This window comes from Typopeltis vanoorti, chromosome 9 (assembly GCF_054136105.1).
Source record: "Typopeltis vanoorti isolate ZY-2024b chromosome 9, IOZ_Tvanoo_1.0, whole genome shotgun sequence".
Lineage (NCBI taxonomy): Eukaryota > Metazoa > Arthropoda > Arachnida > Uropygi > Thelyphonidae > Typopeltis > Typopeltis vanoorti.
In genome coordinates this window covers 105,497,403-105,517,169 of record NC_143557.1, presented here as the reverse complement: position 1 = coordinate 105,517,169, position 19,767 = coordinate 105,497,403, and the positions used below count along the sequence as shown (strand labels likewise).

The window sequence follows — 19,767 nt, the reverse complement described above, 5'->3', positions numbered from 1 at the left end:
GAAGAAAGTTGAAATACTTTGGACACATTGAAAGAATGGATGGAGGGCTTCTCTGAACAGTTATAAAAGAGGAAGGGGGTAGACTGTCAATAAGATGGATGGATGGTGTGTCTGGAGTAACTCATCTTCAGAGAGCTGAAGCCTCCAGAAAAGTATACAACAGGACCACATGGCATGGACTGGTATGGCACATCACCGAGCATCTGATTGACTATATGGCATCTGTTGATGCTCAATGAACAGATGGATAATATCAGTTTATTGTTTCCAAGTGTAAAATTATGCACTTTGGTTGAAGACTGTTACAAGCCTAGTATTATGTTAATTGGAATTTGTTGAAAATAGTGAGATAGAGTACTGTTAAAGAAAACACCAACTTGTAGGAATAAAGAAGTTATTCTCCTACTTCATATGGCTTTGATAAGACTATATCTTCATTATTCAGATATGGTCATCTTGGTTCCAAGGAAATAAGTACATGGTTGAAAAGGTTAACAAGCAAGTAATCAGTGTGATAACCAACCTGTGGAATTGTGTACATGAGAGCAGACTGAGAAAAATATGGTCTTCAAAGTTTGAGGAAAAGACAGGAGAGGAGATATGAAAGTAACATAGAAATTAGTAAGGTGATCTCGCAGTATAGACATAAGTTAGTTTTTGCAGTTTCTTCGAGTTCTTAGAATCCTTGAAGGTGCATTCATAATAATAAGCAATTTTTTTTTTTTTTTTAAATGAAGACCTCTGATGATGGGGCTTGACTCCATGGTACTCTGGTGATAAAAAAAAAAAAAAAAAAAAAAATCACCGCTATTATTATGTATTCAAAATAGCTGTCTAAGTTTTTGGTTACGTCTGTTTTCCTCACACCATTCAACTTAATATTTTGATGTTTTCAATCTAAAGTAAATCACTTCTGGGTAATGATATATATATATATTTATTTATTATTAATATTTTATAATTAGTTTAAGAATTCAATGATTTTTATGAGTGAAGTCATGTAAAAAATTACTGAATTTTTTACTTAGATTGTGTTTGTTTTTAGGAGGTGCTGTTGGTGGCTGTTTAGCAGCATATGTAAGTCAAGGAAAATTTAAACCTGCTGTTGAAGTAATTCGCAGCATGCCAGAAAATAAGAAACAACGATTATTAAACAGGATATCAGGCATTATGCAAGATATTGATGTTTATGATATGGCTAAATTGGCAGCTCTTGTGGCAGGTGATGTTACAGTTCGAAAAATGGTTTTAGAAACAATGATAACATATTTTAGGGAAGAAATGAGCTTAGAGATGCATTAAAATTATTGTTCCAATGATAGCCAAAATTGATACCAGTGAGAGTTGGTTTCTTTTGTGCGTGTGTGATTAGGTTTTATTGTAATATATCCTGTTTTAAAAACAGTAAGGTCTGTTGTTTATTTTCTATTTATGTACAACTGAACATGTTTTTATTGAATGATATTCTGTTAGATGTTGTGTTGGAAATATTATAATTATTACAATGATAGCATTTCTTTCACAATATCATGTTACACTTTAATGATAACTCAACTATAGTAATTTTAAATTTATTTCTGAGAAATCAACTTTTAAGCAGTGGGTTTACATAGTTTATAATTTTGAATATAAAGGTAATATTTTATGAAATTTACTTGATATTCATGATACTGAAATCAATCTGCTGTGATGTCAAATGCTTCAAGCCAGTCACTGGACTATATTTTATATTACTATGGTATCATATTTTTAAATTTATAACTGTAATATCTTTTGAAATAGTGCCAAGGAAGGGGGAGAGAATTATAAAAGGATGTCACCATGTGCATTTATGATGGAAAGTTTTATTCTTATTATTTGGGCATCTTTATAAAGTGAAAACTTATTGCAGAAAGCTCACATTGACTATTATTTACGCAAAAACTATCATACTTTTTCAGTTAATTGCTAAAACAATCACAACCACTCCTGGTAACACATTTCACTTCTTTACCAGTGTCCAGGGGGAGGACTTTCCTCACATCCTTGCTAACCTCTTATGTAACTTCCAAATATGTGTCTTGAAATTATTATGCATGTTAAAATTGTTTATTTTGCTCCTATAAAACCTGTTTACCAATATATGTTTTTGATCATATCCCTATATTTTCAGTCTGTCAACCAATTTTGAAAAACTAGACCTTTTAGTTTGACTTCATAAGGAACATTCCACAGACTAATTGCTGACATGTCACATGCTCCTTAATCCTCTTCACCATTGCCTCATTCCAAAGAAGCCCACGCAGCCAAATTTGAACACATAATCCAGAGGTGGTTTATCAAAGATTTATAAATAGGAATAATGATTTCCTTATCACATGGATGTTTTGTAATAACATTTTTTATTTTATTTTTATTTTTTGCAGTTTCCTGAATTTCAACTCCTTGTCCACCATATCTCTAAATTTCTGGAATCAATTTCTTGCGACATTTCTTTTTATTGACACATTGAACTGCCAGTCTTATCTTTTGCTCATATTTGAGCAAAATCATCCTGTAGGATCTCTATATTGCTTTCATTATCATTTATGTTCAGAATGTAGCAGAACAGCACTAGTTCAAGTGCAGTTGTTGGCACTCGACTAGTTGCTTACCTTCTTGAAGACATCAGAGTAGTATTACTCTTTGTCTATCCATCATCCATGTCACAAACTCCATATCCATTGCCATTTGCTCCAGATTGCTTAATAATTTCCATGCCATATCATGTCTGATGCCTTTACTATAGAAAGTAGATATATTATTAAGACAAGACTATCCATCACAAAGCTGTCCTCCCATAGAGTATCATATTTCTATTTCCTATCCACCAATTTTGCTTTTAAAGCTTTCCTGGGATACTGACAGTACATAATTTACTTCCTCTGTCTTGGAGTCTCCTTATGTAAAGGACTTATCTTGCCACTTCTGTGGGATTCTGCAGTCCTGAAACTTAATGAAACAGGCTGGTCAAACATTAATAATTTGCTTGTACTTTCTCATAATACACAAGCTGTTATACCATCTAAAACCATGGCTCTATTTACATTGAGATTTTGTAATATCCTAATAGTAAAAAAATTATGCTGCTTTCCTCAAATATCCCTTGCAATTTCTTAAGCCATAGCATTTCTCCAGGTCATTTCCTATGTTTATCATGATCACTAGTTCTATAGTCCCACATATATTCTTTCTTAACTGAATATTCCATATGCATAGCCACTGTCTAGGTTAAGACTGCATGATCACTCTCTCCCAATTGGAGACATAGTAGCTATCTTGATAATGGACAAATCATAAATGCTATCATCATATCGAGTGCTTTCAAGCTCCAGGCGATTATTTCTTATGTTAGAGGCAGGAGCGAAAAACAATAATCAATATATAGGAAAAAGACACATCCACATGCAGAATTATAAGCTTTGGCAGTTAAAATTAATTCAAAATTTCTGATATTGTAAAATAATTCAATACAAATTCCACAATTAAAACTTGGAAACATATTACCTACTTGTGTTAATAGTTGTATTTTGAAGTAGGTTTTCAGTTCAGAAAGATTCGTGAGACCTACCTGAAAATGCAAGCATTCTGGCAATCGTTGAGGAAGAAAAAATGATGTTGGTATCTTCATTATTTTGATTTTGCAGTAACAAAAAAAAGCAAACCAAAAAATGTATATTTAAATCCAAATTGCAAAAAAAAAAAATTTTTTTTTAGAAGAGAATTTGAAAAATCAAGTACCAGGTACAAATTTTCAGGCATCTTGGATTGGTCTACCACTGCTTATGTATTCTTTCCTCCTAGTCTCTCTTCAGTTGAATACTCATAATTACTAGCTCTGTGCTCATTGCAAAAACTGCCTATGCATGTCATCTATATTTAATATTTTTTGTTCTTTTCTATACAACTTTTTCATTATATGGAAACTTATAACATGAGGTTGTTTCAAATGAGCCTTTCACAAAAGCATATACAGTAGGTATATGGTTAACTTTCACAAAAAAAAAGTGAATTTTATGATCAGTGAGCAATAGTGACTAGCTTTTTTTTTTTCCAATAAAATTATCTAAATGTTACAATAATAATGATACAGCATGTGTTCTGAAAAAGAATGTGTAAACAAAATATTTCTGTAACCTTTTCTTTTTAAAGAAAATATGTATATTAAAAAATAAGCACAAGTAAATTACACTTTGTTTATTTATTTTTTTAAATCCTGAAAATGTTAACTTGCTTTAAATTCGAATGTTCAAGTTGGATCTTTTTTCAGATTAAAAAATATGGTCTTGTGCCTTCTCCCTCATCATTTCTGCTGACACATCTTTTTTAATCTCTCTCTCGTCCCAAATTACTACAATGGTTTCTTTTCAGGAAGCAGTGAAATTACCATTGGTTTAACCACTTTTATGGAACCTTGTGCCTGTTTTGCAAGCTGTTATTAGATCTTCATAATACTGTTGATAATGTCTTTCAAAGTTGAATACTCATAATTACTTGCTCTGTGCTCATTGCAAAAACTGATCAAAAACCGTAAATGTTTTGATTTTGTTTGCAACAGTTTCACTAGCATAATTTTTTTTTTTGTGGTGGAGAGGATGACATTACTAGGTAAACAGTTCACCAATTCAAAAATTAAACTAAATCATTAAAGCTCACTTTCTATGAGTAAAAACAAAACTGTTTATATACTACAAAAGATATTTGAAATTGTAAAGAATGGTTGAACTTCGGCCTAAGTATTAAATAGATCTATTTCATAATTTTATTTAAACTATATTCTTTGCAAGAACTATTTTTCACCATTTCATATTAGTAATTTTTTAGTCTGATGGCTTCAAAAGACTTGTCATAGGTGGTCCTCACTGGATGCCACAAAGTATTATATTGCAGCTTCAAGTCATTAACTGCACTCTCTCATTGCTCTTTCAGCTAATGCATTCCGTGCACCTGGCAAACAAAAAAAAAATTTTTTTTTTCATTCTCTTCTATAACCAGAAGATTTCTGTTTATTTTATGAGCACCTGTCAACTTGTATATCTGTCATATAATCCCTCTTCCTTCTGTTCACCACACTGCAGCTTGTTTTCTTGGTCGTCTATTCTAATATATACTATTTGTCTGTTAGCTTTTTCTGTGCCCTCCAAAGTTTCCTCATCCTCTCAAAATCCAAATGACCAGACCTGCTTACAATAGTTCAGATGCAGTCTAATCAGTACCTTATTAGAATGGATCCTTTCCCCTTTAGTGAGTATTGTCTTTTCATTTTCAGTAACCTGCTTGTTAGGTTCTCTTTACCACCATTATTTTGGTGTAATTGATGAATTTTTTTTTAATTTGTGACATAGTAAAGTCACGCCTTATAATTTTATCCAGGCATAACTTTTCATTCATTGAGATTTTTTTTTTTAATGTTGCTGTATCATCTAGAAAGTATGAAAATTAAAGATTTTTTTTTTGTAATTATTTCATTATTTAGTGAAGAAATTTCTGAATAGATGGAATTACCCATAAGTTGGCAAATTAAAGGTTGATTAAAATTTTTCTTACGTCTCTGTTTAGTTTTTTAAAATTAGTCGAATCTAATAAGTTATAATCATAGAAATAATAAATGACACATTATAATTATTATGTTTGTACAAAAATGAGAACATGCTACTCAAGGTTTAATAATACTGTAATAACATGTATAAGATTAGGCTATAATGCCTGGTGTTGTTAATATGTCTGAAATCAGATCCGTAATCAGATGCTCTTGTTTAAATTGACTGGTGAGGATTAAAAAATATCCATGCTAATTAAGCAAGAATTATTGCTCACTCCTCTATAGGTTTCTGGAGATGACTAAAGAGAATTTTTAACATCTCAGAATGAAGTGTGTCTGATAATTTACTAAAATATATAATGTCACATATTTAAATATGAGTATTTTACTGTTTCTGAAATAATATAAGTGGTAACTGCAGTATTTCCTTTTAAGCATTTTATTTTCATGATGCTGGACAGTTCATCAGAAGGGACTAATGTTATAAAGAAGTCTTAGGAATGAATGGTTAGAAAGAAACAAGAGTAACAAGTTAAGAACTATTGTTCTTTGTTTAAGAAAAGACAGGCTTTCTTATTCTTCCCTGGTAAAAAAAAAAAAAAAAAAAATATATATGAAGCATGAGTATGGAATTTTATATCACATCCCAAAATCAATTTTGTATTGTGAATAGAAAAAAATAATACATTCTCTAATTATCAAATGACTTTTGTACAAAAGTATTTTTTATTTAAAAAGAATGATCAGTAACAGTGAAAAACTAGCTGTAGAACCCTTAGAATAAAAAAAAAATTAATAACAAGCCAGTGTTTTCTTGGTATTTTTTTTTAATAAAAGTTATTCATGTTTAATTATGGAATTTGTATAGAAAGTTCTTTATTTCAGGAGTTATTTAATAAGCTGTTTATATTATTACATGACACCTCCAGGGAGTCCAAAGACTCATCGAGGGAGGGTACTTACTCTACAACTCTCAGTCTCCACCAACCGCAAATACCTTCATCTACACCAACGGCATCTACCGCCGGCCACTAGTATTTTCACAGATAAACATCCATGCCCACGACTGGATTTGAACCTGCAGCCTTTTGGCTGATGAGCTGATACGCTAACCACTTGGCCAACCAGGCCGGCTTCCATGGAGGGGCACATTCCTTGTTTAGAAAGGAATCTAAAATCCTTATCTAAACAATTCACTTTGTAATCTTGTGTTCAAATACATTTTGCAGAGCCCATGTATTGTTAACACGTTCGCTGCCACACTACTCGGGCATAGTTTGTTACCGTATGCCAAGCAATTTCACTTCTTCAAGGTCAGTACGGGTAATCTTGTTGCCGGTGGTAATCGACATACGAGTATATTCGTAGTTGGCTTGTCAGGCGCATGTACCATCTACGAGTATACATGCTTTTGCTGCTAGCTCCACACGCCAAGCATTTTCACTTCTTCAAGGTCAGTACGGGTAATCTCGTTGCTGGCGGTAAGCGTCATACGAGCATATTTGTAGTTGGCTTGTGATGCTCATATACCAACTACGAGTATACTCGTAGTTGGCAGCAAACGTGTTAATATTAAAAATATTATCTAAGCTTCTTCGTGAAGTTCTAACACTCATTGCAGGAGGCCCACGCTAACCATTATTCCATCACTGCCTGTCTTATCTCTCTTTCTCCTTACTCATTCATTTCTCTTTCCACTCATTCATCATTCTCCAAGCAGAAAAATGTGGTCCTTGCATCCTTGCTAACTACACTTACACAAGGGATATGTCTAGATATGACTTCTATAGATAATTTTTTTTTTTGTTATATATTAAAATATTTTTTCTGCATCCTAAAAAACTCCTTTAGCAATATTATTTCTCCTATACACAGATCTCTATAATCAATAATCCTATCCATAGTTTTGCTGATGATAGTGCATGCCATTCCTGCTATTCATTTGACAAATCCTGTGGTGCACAAACATTCTGAACCTAAAGATCTACAACAAAACTTTAAACACTGATCTCTATACCATTCTCCAGTGAAGAGGGTAACCTAGTCAAAGCATAGCATTTCATCTTCTTTCTCACAAAAAAGATTATAGTTCATCTTTCCTTACTTACTTTTCAATATACAATTTGGTAAACAAGAGTCGGATTGCTCCTCTTGAACTGACATTTATCTCCATCCATTATAGCACATCAGTAGCTTTTTCAGCCTTTAAAAAAAAAAGGTAGGCATCTTATTCTTATTAAGATGTTACTACTTTCACATATCTGGCTAATCACTGTACAAGTCCCAAATTGGCCCATTTTTAGAATACTATTCACAAGATTGATCACCAAAAACCTATAATGCTGTCCAAAAACAGAGCATTTCAGCTGATAGGTCTTTGATTTGCTTCAATTGCTGTCTTATAGATGGTGTATTCTCAAACATGTGGAAAGGCTTATGTGTTCATAATCCATGTTAATTTATTTTCATAGTATTGATGACAACACAGAATAAGAAAATAATTACTACTTATTAACTTATTTGCTGATATTATCCAGCATCTTCAGAGCACAAAAACAGTCTGTCTCAGTACACAAAACAACGACGATGGGATTAGTTTAAAGAATTGTAACAGACAACACAAAGACTAAGGTCCTGATTAGGTGCCATCTATGTTGGGGGAAAAAAAAGGATATTTATTAAATCTTAAAATGACTGTCTCTGCGATTTTTTGTAAATTTATATAGCCATACTTGTTGAGGTTTGAAGTATGTTTTAGAGCTTCTGTCGATTCCAAAAGCAACCTCTCTGACTTGTGACTTTTGTTTTCTTAGAATTAATCTTGTGTGAAGATGTATCTAAGGCATGGTCTGCTAGACTGTCGTTATGGCTGGATGTAAAAAATACGTCCGGCCATAACAACAGTGCTGGATGTATTTTTTATGTTCACTAAGGCAGATGCCTACAGTTCTTCCTGTGAGTTAGTGTTTTTAGGATACCATCTGTTAGGATGGGTGATGTGTGTGACTGTTTGTGCAAATATCTTCCTGTATGTGTGGGTTTTCTATAAATCGAAAAAGATAAGAAACCATCTGGAAGCCGTTTGATTAATGTATCCAGGAAGGGCAGACAGTTAGCATCCTTTCCATTGTAAAGTGGATTTTAAGGTGTTGACTATTTAAATGTACTAAGAATGTGTCTGGACCTTGTGGCCAAATAGCAAACACACATCATCAACATCATAGCCAAACCACTGGTTTGAGAGGGGCTGTATTAATTAAGAGGGGCAGTGTTCTACGTAGAATTTGGCTGGGGGGGGGTAAGAAAGGGGGAATTTATTGCTGTTCCATCTAGTTGTTTGTATATCATCTTCCTTTTCATGTAAAACAACCTGTATGTACTGTGAATTTAAATAATTCAAATATATCTGGGGGGGGGGGTGACCAGTAAATCAAGGGTTTCGATTAACAGTACATTTGTAAATAGTGAAGTGATATCAAAACTTATCATTATGTCTGAACTTTTTAAGGTATTGTTTTCTAAAATATTTCTTAAGTGAACAGAATTTTTAACGAAGGAGAGAGAATTGATTGTGAGGGTGGCTAGTAGTTTAGCAAGTTTGTATGTAGGACTTTATACTATCCACAATAGGGCATAGGTGTACCTTGTTCGTGAATTATTTTATTCGGTTTATAGAAACCCCACACATACAGAGTGAGATTTGCACAAACAATCACACCATCTCATCTTAACAGTATGGTATCCTAAAAGCACTAACTCTAGCAGAGCTAGAGCAATTTGTTCCGACAATACTCTCATGGCTGAACTCGCTCACTTACGTCACACCTTCTTAGCCAATGTCAATAATCTCCATAGGAGAGAAAAAATACTAAATGCTTCCCAGACCCCCCCCCCCCCCACACACACACACATTGTCTACCACACAAGACTACAGAAAAACTGTTATCATCTCATACATTCAAGGCACATTTGAAAAGATATCTAGAGTGCTTAATAAACATCAGCTATGCACCATGTTTAAACCTTTTGTCAAATTAGCAAATCTCATCCATTTGCCCAGGGAAAAAATCTCTTTTTTATCACAATCAGGAGTTTATGAAGTGCCCTGTTCTTATGGCTGGGTTTACTATGGACAGAAAGAACTGTGGACATCCGCCTTAGTGAACATAAAGAATACATTTGGCAGTGTCTTTATGGCAAGTCGGTTCTAGCAGACCATGCTTTAGATACCCTTTCACACAAAATCAATTGGAAGTAAACAAAAGTGCTACACAGAAGTCGTTATAAGTCAGAGATTGTTTTTGGAACCAACAAAAGCTCTAAAACATATTCCAAACCTCAACAAGTATGGTTGTATAAATTTACCAAAAGTCTAGGGGACAATCATTTTAAGATCTAATTAATACCGTCCCCCCCAAGCATAGATGACACCTAATTAGGTGTCATCTATGCTTGGGGGGGGGGACGAGTTGTTAGACCTACTTGATCTAACAACAATCTAGTTATACTAGATCATTGTTTTGCATACTGTGACTTTTTTTTTGTTGTTGTTCTAAAGATGATGGATATAATACCAGTGAAATATCAGCAAATAAGTTATTAAATAGTAATTATTTTCTTATCATTCTGTGTTGTCAATACCATGAAAATAAATTAATCATAGTGTGTGTTTTAGCTCTTTTCTAAGGTGCATGTATAGACCCTGCTCCATCAAACTAGTATCTGTTATTTCTTTGCTCTTCATGAGGCTTGTTAAAACATGAGCAGCAACTGGTCTAGCATCTTTTGAACAAAAAAAATGTCAACATGTTCCTTATTTCCCACTCCTCACACACATCTGTGTAGGACTGATTAAAAAAAAAATTAACTGAAATATATGTACAGATTAATGATACTAGAGTAATAGCAGTAGTATAAGCACAGAATCCTGTGCCATTTTCCATGTTATTACTGATAACATGGAGATATCACTCGTGATATTACTCATCAACTCATATTGATGTTGCCAATTTCAGTCCATTGCTTCAATTTATATAATTTAGATTTATGTGTGCCACCCTGTCTAATGCTTTTGCAAATGCTAACAACGATGTCACCATATATTAAGTGATGAACTTTATTAAACTGATAATTATATATTGGGTTTTATCCTTTATCCAAGTGTAAGCAAACAAAGTTTATGCCTGAAGTGCTTTCAGGACTTGGGCAACTCGTGGTAAAGATGGTATAAGTTCTCATCACTTTCATTAGTATCTCCCATAATGCAAAGCACATCTCCTTGCAGACATGTATAATGCAATGCATTAAGAGAAGGGCCACTACTCAGACTGGTTTCGACCTTTATTGAGGTCTCATCAGTGGGAGCCAGATCCAGAGGTGGTGATACTAAAGTGGAAGTAATGGAGAAGTCATACTTACCTGTATGAGTTGCCAAAGGGTGTCGCACTCTATTATTAAAATTCTCTGGATTAGAGATAAGTTTATGGAAGTTTTTTCACTTAGCTATGCTAATAATCATATATTGGATTTTATCCTTTATCAAGTGATCTCTAATCCAGATAACTTTAATAATAGGGTTTGGCAACTCATACAGGTAAATATGACTTCCACATTATAACCACCTCTGGGTCTGGCTCCCTCTGATGAGACCTCAATAAAGGTCAAAACCAATCTGGGTAGTGGACCTTCCCTTAATGCATAGCATTATACATATCCGCAAGGAGATGTGCTTTGCATTATGGGAGATACTAACGAAAGTGATGAGAACTTATACCACCAGTCCTGAAAGTACTTCAAGTGCAAACTTTGTTTGCTTACACTTGGATAAAGGATAAATCCCAATATATAATTATTAGCATAGCCAAGTGAAAAAACTTCCATAAATTTATTAAACTGAGTAGAAGAACATTGGCACAATAAGAAATGCTGTGCTTTTATTGACAAGCAGGGGAAAAGAAAAGTAAAATTATGTGTGCACAGTTTCTCATACATAGTAATGGAAAACTTTTAACAGTTTTGTATATCCCAAGTATAAGCAAACAAAGTTTACATATAAAGCATCTTCACAACTTTGTTCATGTACACTTAGATAAAGGATTAAACACAAATATAGTTTCTTGGCAAGTATAATTTACTGTGTAACCAAGTTATTTTAAAAAAAAAAAATCAACTATCTCTGATTCACAGTATTTTCATAATAATAAGGTGATACACATTTTGCTAATTGTATATGATGTAGGTGTAGTGTTCGTGCAAGCTCCTGATAAGATAAGTATTATTTTCAGTTATCGTTGATAAAATTACTTAATATTGCGTAGTTTTGTTTGCCTTGCGTATTTTAGTGCGTCTGTTTGTGTGTTATAACTTATTTGATAAAACACATTGCAAATAATTATGGCACCTGTACGAAGGAAAATGGCGGCCAGTAATGATGGTTCGCCATCTTTATCAAAGAACGGTAGTATAAAAGAAATGAGTCAGTGTACTAGCTGTGAAATGTACGCTTTGCGGAGTGCGGTCGGAGTGTGGATAGATGATAATAAAGGATTGAATGTGTGTAGAAAATGTAGGGAGAATGAGGAATTGAAGTGTATTTCGGATCGTGAGTGTGATATTTTTGTCAAACTTCAGAATGAAGAAAATAGCGAAATGACAAGAAACGCAAGGTTGTACATGAGAATTATGAGAGTGTAAATGTAGAAAATGTGAATGATAGTATTAATGGTTTCTCAGAGAATAAAAAAGATGAGATAGATGCATTGAGTGAGATTGCGTTGTTGAATGGTGCGATAGAAAGGGCAAAACAGCAGCTGGAATGCATGAACAAAAGTCGACTGAATGAACCAACCAATAATAAAAGGTATGACAGGAAAAATAGACGTATGAATGTGAACATGAACAAAATGAAGGATAGAGTGCTGTATGGAGACTCGTTAGTACGAGGTGTGTTAGTAGATGATTTGACAAAATCGTACCAACCTGGTGCAACCATAAAGGATGTAACTGAGTCTATTAGAGAGCAAAAGGAAAGGGTGAAAGAAATTATTGTTGTGGCAGGTACGAATGATTTGAAAGGAGATAAAATGGAAATGATAGAAGACCTGAATGAATTGTTTGAGGTAGCAAAAGAAAAGAGTGAGAGAGTTAGAATGATTAGTCTTTTGCCACGGTATGACAGTGAAATGTTTAAAAGGAGGGCTATAATTGCAAATGACTTTATGCGTGGGTTATGTATGACGAGTGGTGTGGAATTTGTGGATGTGTGGAGTGAGTTTGATGGGCGAAAGGATCTATATAAGATGGATGGATGGCTTGCATTTGAATGGTTATGGTGTAAGAAGACTTGAGAAAGTGTTGCTGAATGTAGTGGATGTGCAAATTCAGGGAAACTAGATTTGTTAAGGGGGGGAGTAGATATACAGTCCTTAGGGAGGCAGTTGAATGTAAGAATGAATATAATATGCTAGAGCAAATAAGGACAACAAACCAGAGTGGGATAGTTAATATAAGGCATCAAGGTAGGGTTGGGGCTAATGGGGGTCTTAAATTGATGTACACTAATACTAGGAGTATTAGGAACAAGAAGGAAGAGTTTTTGGCCATGGTTGGCACTTCCAGACCACAGGTTATTGGTATTAGTGAAACATGGCTGACTGTAGAAGAGATAGCTAGTGGGATTGAATGTGATGGGTATAGTGTGTTCAGGAATGACAGAGAGAATAAAATGGGGGGAGGAGTATTGTTGATGATAGCTGATGAGCTACACCCAAGGAGAATAGAAGTTGAATTGCAGGATAGAGAAAAGAGCACATTTGAGGCCATTTGGTGTGAGATTGTGGCTAGCAGAACTAAATATACAATTGGGTGCTGCTATAGACCAGGTGATGGAAAAGATGGTGGTGACAGTATGCACAAGCAAATAGAAGAAATGAGTGGGAGGAGGGTGATTATTATGGGAGAATTCAAGTATGGTCGCATTGATTGGAGTGAGGAGAGGACACACGGGAGGAAGGAATTGGATTTTATGCAGTTATTAAGGGATAACTATCTGTGACAGCATTACATGGGGTCAGAGAGTGCTTGACCTAGTAATTACATCTGAGGATTTGGCTGTAACAAATATGACCACATTCTCACCAATCGGTGAGAGTGGTGTCATAGGGTCTTGACTTGGGAGGTGGCTAAAGGTGTAGAATTTTCAATTAAGACAGGGTACATGTGGAATTATCGGGCTGGAAAGTATGACAAGCTTAGGAGTTTGATTGGTTCAGTGCCATGGCATGTACAACTGCAAGGACTAGAAGTCGATAGTGCATGGGAGGTAGTTAAGAAGTGTTTGCATGAAGCAATGGCTGACTGTATACCTAGAGTCCGAATAATAAATCAAGTAGGGGTTAAATGGATGAATAACACCATTAAGCTTGAGCTGCAAAAAAAGAAACAACTATGGAGGGAATTTAAGGAGAAAGGTGACCAGCAGGCACATGAACGGTATAAAGCGCAGGCCAGAAGGGCAACGAGTGTGGTAAGAAAAGCAAAAAAGGATTACGAAAGAACATTGGCCATGCAGGCTAAAGAGAATCCTAAACAGTTTTTTAGATATGTTGCAAGTAAAAGGAAAAATGTACATGGCAGAATGATTTTAAAGAATGCCGATGGTAGGGAGGTAACTGAATCAGTTGATATAGTTGAGTTACTGAGTGAGCACTTTGCAAGAATATATCATCCAGGTGGTGACACTGCAGAAACGAATGTACCAGTAGATTATATGGGAATTGTGGTGAATGAAGTGGAGGCGAGTAGTCTATTGCATAACCTCAATGTCAATACATCTGTGGGATTGGATGGTATACCAGCTCATGTAGTACGAGAAGCAGCTAAAGAATTGTCAGTACCCTTGACCATTTTGTTTAATTTGAGTCTCGGGTCTGGGTTAGTCCCGAGCGGGTGGAAGGAGGGGAAAATAGTTCCACTGCATAAAGGAGGTTCCAAGACTGCTGTTGTAAATTACCGACCGATTAGCATATCAGGAATCATTGTCAAGGTCTTAGAGAAATTAGTCAAGAAAAGAATACAGGATTGGATAGATGAAAATGGGATATTGTATGGGGGACAACATGGTTTTGTGAAGGGTAGATCATGCCTCAGTAACTTGCTCACATTTTATAACACAGTGACGGCTGAACTGGATAGGGGTAGTGGGTTTACAGTGATACTACTGGACCTTGCCAAGGCCTTTGATAGGATACCACATGGAACGCTAATCAGTAAACTGGAGCAGATGGGGATGGATATAGGTTTGGTGAGATGGATAGGAAGATGGTTGAAGGAGAGATACCAGAAAGTGGTTTATTCAGGAGTGGAGTCAAAAAGATATCTTGTGGCTAGTGGAGTGCCACAGGGCTCTTTTCTTGGACCACTGCTTTTCAGTTTGTTCATCAATGATATTGGAAAGGATCTGAGAGGAAGTGTTCACTTGTTTGCTGATGATGCAAAGTTGGGTAGAGCAATTGTGAGTGCACAGGATGTCAAAATTTTACAGGATGATTTGGATAGTTTGGAGGACTGGGCTAGGAAAAAATGGATGTCAGTTTAATGTGGCAAAGTGTAAGGTTATGCACTTTGGGGTGAAAAGAATAGCAGCAGTATATCGCATTGGTGGAACCGTACTCCAGGAGATTGATGGGCCAGGGATTTGGGAGTGCTGGTGGATAGGGAGTTGAAGTTTAGGGGGCACATTGCAAAAGTGACTAAAACAGCTCACCAAATCACTTGGGTTCTGAAAAATACTTAAACATGCAGAGACAAACAAGTTGTTGTTCCTCTGTATCGATCCTTCATAAGACCCCATCTGGACTTCTGTGCCCAGCTATGGGCACCAGGGTTTCTTCGTGATGGGGAGGAAGTGGAGAGGATCCAGAGACGAGTGACCAAGATGATAGCAGGTCTGTGGAATGAACCTTATGAGAATAGGTTGAAGATTTGTGGGTTGCAGAAATTAGACGATAGGCGAAGGAGGGGTGATATGATTGAGACATTCAAATTACTGAAGGGTTTTTATAAGATTGATCCAGAAGATATTTTTGAAAATATGACTGGTGGTGGGAGGACTAGGGGCCATGCATGGAAGCTGGGCAAGAGCGTGGTTGACAAGGGTGTTAGAGCTAGGTTTTTTACTTGGAGAGTGGTGAATGAGTGGAATAAGCTTCCAGAGTCTGTTGTGGGTGCTACGACCGTGAATGAGTTCAAGGCAAGATATGATAGATACTGTGTGAATGTTGAATAGTTGTTCCAGACATGATGTTAGGGCCTCCCTTGATGAGTCTGTCGACTCCTTCGAGTTTCCCAGAACAACAATAATAATAATAATAATTCAACCTTGGTATCTGGTCTCTCATTGATGAGCAGTGGCAGAATGACGAACAAAACAGGTACAGGAAATTACTTCAGAATGATCCACAAACCTATTTTATAATTTTTTTTAATTGCCTTTTGACTCTAGTTTAAGAATATCCTTATTACTAATTCTTTTTTGCATGACTAACATAATTAATTGTTAGTCATTTTTTACATGACTCCTAAACCCCAAGAAGGTTGTAAACCTGTATAATATGGTAGTATTGTGGGAGGGCTAAGGGTTGTTTTTATATTTTTATAAAAATATTTTTTATCCCTGTCATCATTTTCCTGATAAGTAACTTCTAGGGGGTACACAGGATAATATGATAGTATTACACGATTAAGTTTACATTATTATTAATGTCCTGCCAACAATTTTTCTCTGCGTCAGTCTATCACTTGTTACCACTCCAGTATTGTTCGCTGTTGTCCATTATTATTGTATATTTTATATATGTATTTATTACATTTTTAATTAGATTATTAATTTTTTGTTCTGTTTGTACCTATCCAGAAACACTACTCTATAGATCAAACATGGAACTTTTATCCAGCCATTTCAGGACCACAATAAGTGGGAGGATGGTCTCATCACACTGGGTATTTAAATTCTACTAAAAGATAACCACAAACATCTAGGCACATGGAATTCAGATCTGCAGCTTGTTGGGTGGAAAGCACATACACTAACCACAATTATGCAACAGAGACAAAATCATTGGGATTACCAGCAAAAGATTCTGAATTTAACAGCTCTTTCAGTTTATACAAGAAAATATCAGAACATTGCAGGTTGATGGAATGGCCTGATTAACGTCAGGTGTATATATTACATTTCTATACGTCATTAATGCTGATAAGAGTTTTAGTAAGACCTCTATTGTATAGAAGTGATTATGGACCATAAAAACTGCAGAAGAGGGGGGGGGGAAACTGAAGAAATCTAATTACTACAAAGGACAGCAGGCTCTCTGAACAAAAAAAAAAAAAAAAATACTCTGTATTGGACAAAATATATGAATAAGTGGATCAAACATATTGAAAGAATGGATAGTTCAATACCACCCAAAAAGATACTCTGATACCACCCAGTTGGAGGACACAGTTCTTTGTGGTACATTTTTTTTTTTTTTTTTGTGTAGAATCAAATGATTGCATGCCTTTGATATGTTGCAAGGAACCAACAGTGTTGTCTGTATTTGCATAGTGATAGTGAATGGTTTGATTGCATTCATTTTTGAAGTATTGTAATTATGAAGTGGTGTGTGAAAACATAGCTATTAATTTGTTACATTCTTGTAATACAGCCTGTAATAACATCATTTTTTCTTTAACATCTCCTAGCTGCCTTGCACTTTCTAAATATTTATGGGTATATTATTATATAATAACACTGTATAATAGTTATTACTATTATTTTAGCAGCCACAAAGTTGTTTGTGAAGCACTATGAGGTTGCAGAACAGTGTACATTATAGTTCTGAATGGAGGAAGATATATTGTTAATGTCATTGCTGTGGGCCTTTATAAATGTGCATTTATTTACATTGTCATATAATTTTGCTGCATATGAGAATTTTTTTTTAAAATTAACAATCATAATTTCTGAATAAAAATGATGAATGATTGGAGGAGTGGGGGGGGGGGGGAGAGAAGCATTTAGGTTCATTCCCACATTAGCCCCAATGGGATATTCCTGCCTTACTAATGAGACCAATAAAAGTTTACAATCTAGGTAGTAGCTATTCCCCTTGTGGGAAGAGTTGTTACCTAGAATGCATTCCAATCAGTCACCACTCTCCATGCATTAGTGACTTTTTCTTCTGGATATTGTTGTCCCCCCCCCCCACACACCATACACAACTTGCTGATATTTATGAGACAGCCAATCTTCAATCCAATGCACTAATGTATTATCCAACCCCATCCATTCCAATTTAACTATGAACTCATGTGGAAATCTATCAAAAACCTTTACAAAATTTAAGTATGCTGCTGTATATGCATCACCTTATTGTAATGTCAGCAGATTACTAAAACATGATCATCCTTTATCAAACTCATGCTGTCCATAAGAGTGTGTCACCATTGTCAACAAAATTTTGGATCTTGATCCTCACTAACTTCTCTAACATTAACTACAACACATGACATGCAATTTGGCCTATAATTTGAAGCTTGTCACCTCCCTTATGAAGTGGTACAATATTGGCTTTCTTTCACTCCTTTGGAATTTGACCCAATGCAACGCTCATTAAACAAGTATGTCAACTCCCTGGCACATTCCCACAAAACACACAATGATATATCATCAAATCCCATAGCCTTATTATTATCAAGCGTACTCCATTCTTCATATATTTCTTTCTCATTCATAGTTCATCTCTCCTCCATTTTCACTGCACTCAAACTCTGCATGACGTCACATTCACTAAGAAGAAATATGAACTTTCCTTTATGAACTGTTCATTTAATATTTCAACTATATCCTCTGCAGTGGTTATTCTTTCATTATTTCTGAATGGGAATAATGAAAGAATAACCACTGACCAATATCTTCCTCCCATAAATGTTCCTTCTTCTGCTGGCTACATATCAGAGAACTCTCTAGGTTTTTTTTTCCATTAGCTAACTACTCCTCATACTACATTCTTGCTACCCTTACAAACTGGTCACTTTCCTTGTACTCCTTGGGCAACTGATTATTACCATCCATCTTATGCTGCCTCCATAATGCCTTCTTCGTCGAGACTGCATGTTTAATCCTTCGTTAATCCATTTCATACCTATATTACCTTCTGATCCTTGGAATACACTTAGACATAACTTCTGCTAGGTAGTTCTTGAATAGTACCCAAGCAGCAATGATCCTCTTTCCACTCAACTCCTTATTCCGTGGTTATAGTAGCTGTAAGCCGTCTCCTGAGTTTTTCATATCACCAGCCTTGTAATTCTCTCTCTCTCTCTCTCTCTATATATATATATATATATATATCCCTTCCTCACAGAAGCTATATGATATAGCTGGCCACCACCCAGGTAATCACTTCATGGTCAGTCGCATCCTCTATCCTCAATCCTTTTCCTCTGTTACATACTGCTTAATGTAGATGTCCCTTAAAAACACAAGTTCATTTTCTTTACTCCCAGATGCTATCTTGTCTTCCCAATCTACATTACCATAATTATAATTGCCTATGATGATCATCGTTTTCCTATTTGCTTATACACATTTCATTGTCACTTCCCTCCACATTCTATAGTATCATCCATCTAAATATTTCATTGTCCACCTCTACCTCAAAACCACTATTATTATCCCCCCCCCCCCTCACCACGCATAGAGACAACTCCTTTTGTATCATTTATGGCATTTCACCTCCTTTTTTTTTTTTTTTTTTTCCATGAAAAACATTATACCCTCCCTCTACTCTTGTCAAGATATCACACTTATTCCAACAATTTTGTCTCCCTTATTTCTGCCATTCATATACAAACATAACTTCATATCTTGATGTATAACAAGTTCCATTTCTCAGATGATCCCTCCATGCTTTCTCTCGGTCACTCCTATCCCTCTCAAATGTCCATCCCAGTACCCTCTCCAGGTCCAAAATGCTTCCAGCATCAATCTTCTCAGACTGTGTACCTCCTCTGCCCACTCTTGTGGGCAGGGAATATAAAGATCAGTGGTGGCCAGTGAAAATTTTAAGTGGGGGTGCTGCATATACACAAAAAAAAAAAAAAAAAAAAAAAAAACCTTTTTTCCTAATCAGTAACGAATTTATTAATAAATAAATTTACATATT

General features: G+C 35.3%; 1 protein-coding gene across 6 annotated transcripts in view; it reads left to right on the top strand.

Moving 5' to 3' along the window:
* Positions 1-6,362, top strand: part of LOC150103378 (protein C19orf12-like) — a 61,269-nt gene extending 54,907 nt beyond the window's left edge. For all 6 annotated transcript variants that reach the window (XM_090398114.1, XM_090398113.1, XM_090398115.1 and 3 more), the window contains exon 4: positions 1,046-6,362. In XM_090398114.1, the coding sequence (XP_090254240.1) occupies positions 1,046-1,302 (257 nt within the window). In that variant the 3' untranslated portion in view covers positions 1,303-6,362. The remainder of the gene's footprint in view (positions 1-1,045) is intronic.
* Positions 6,363-19,767: the final 13,405 nt, after the last annotated feature.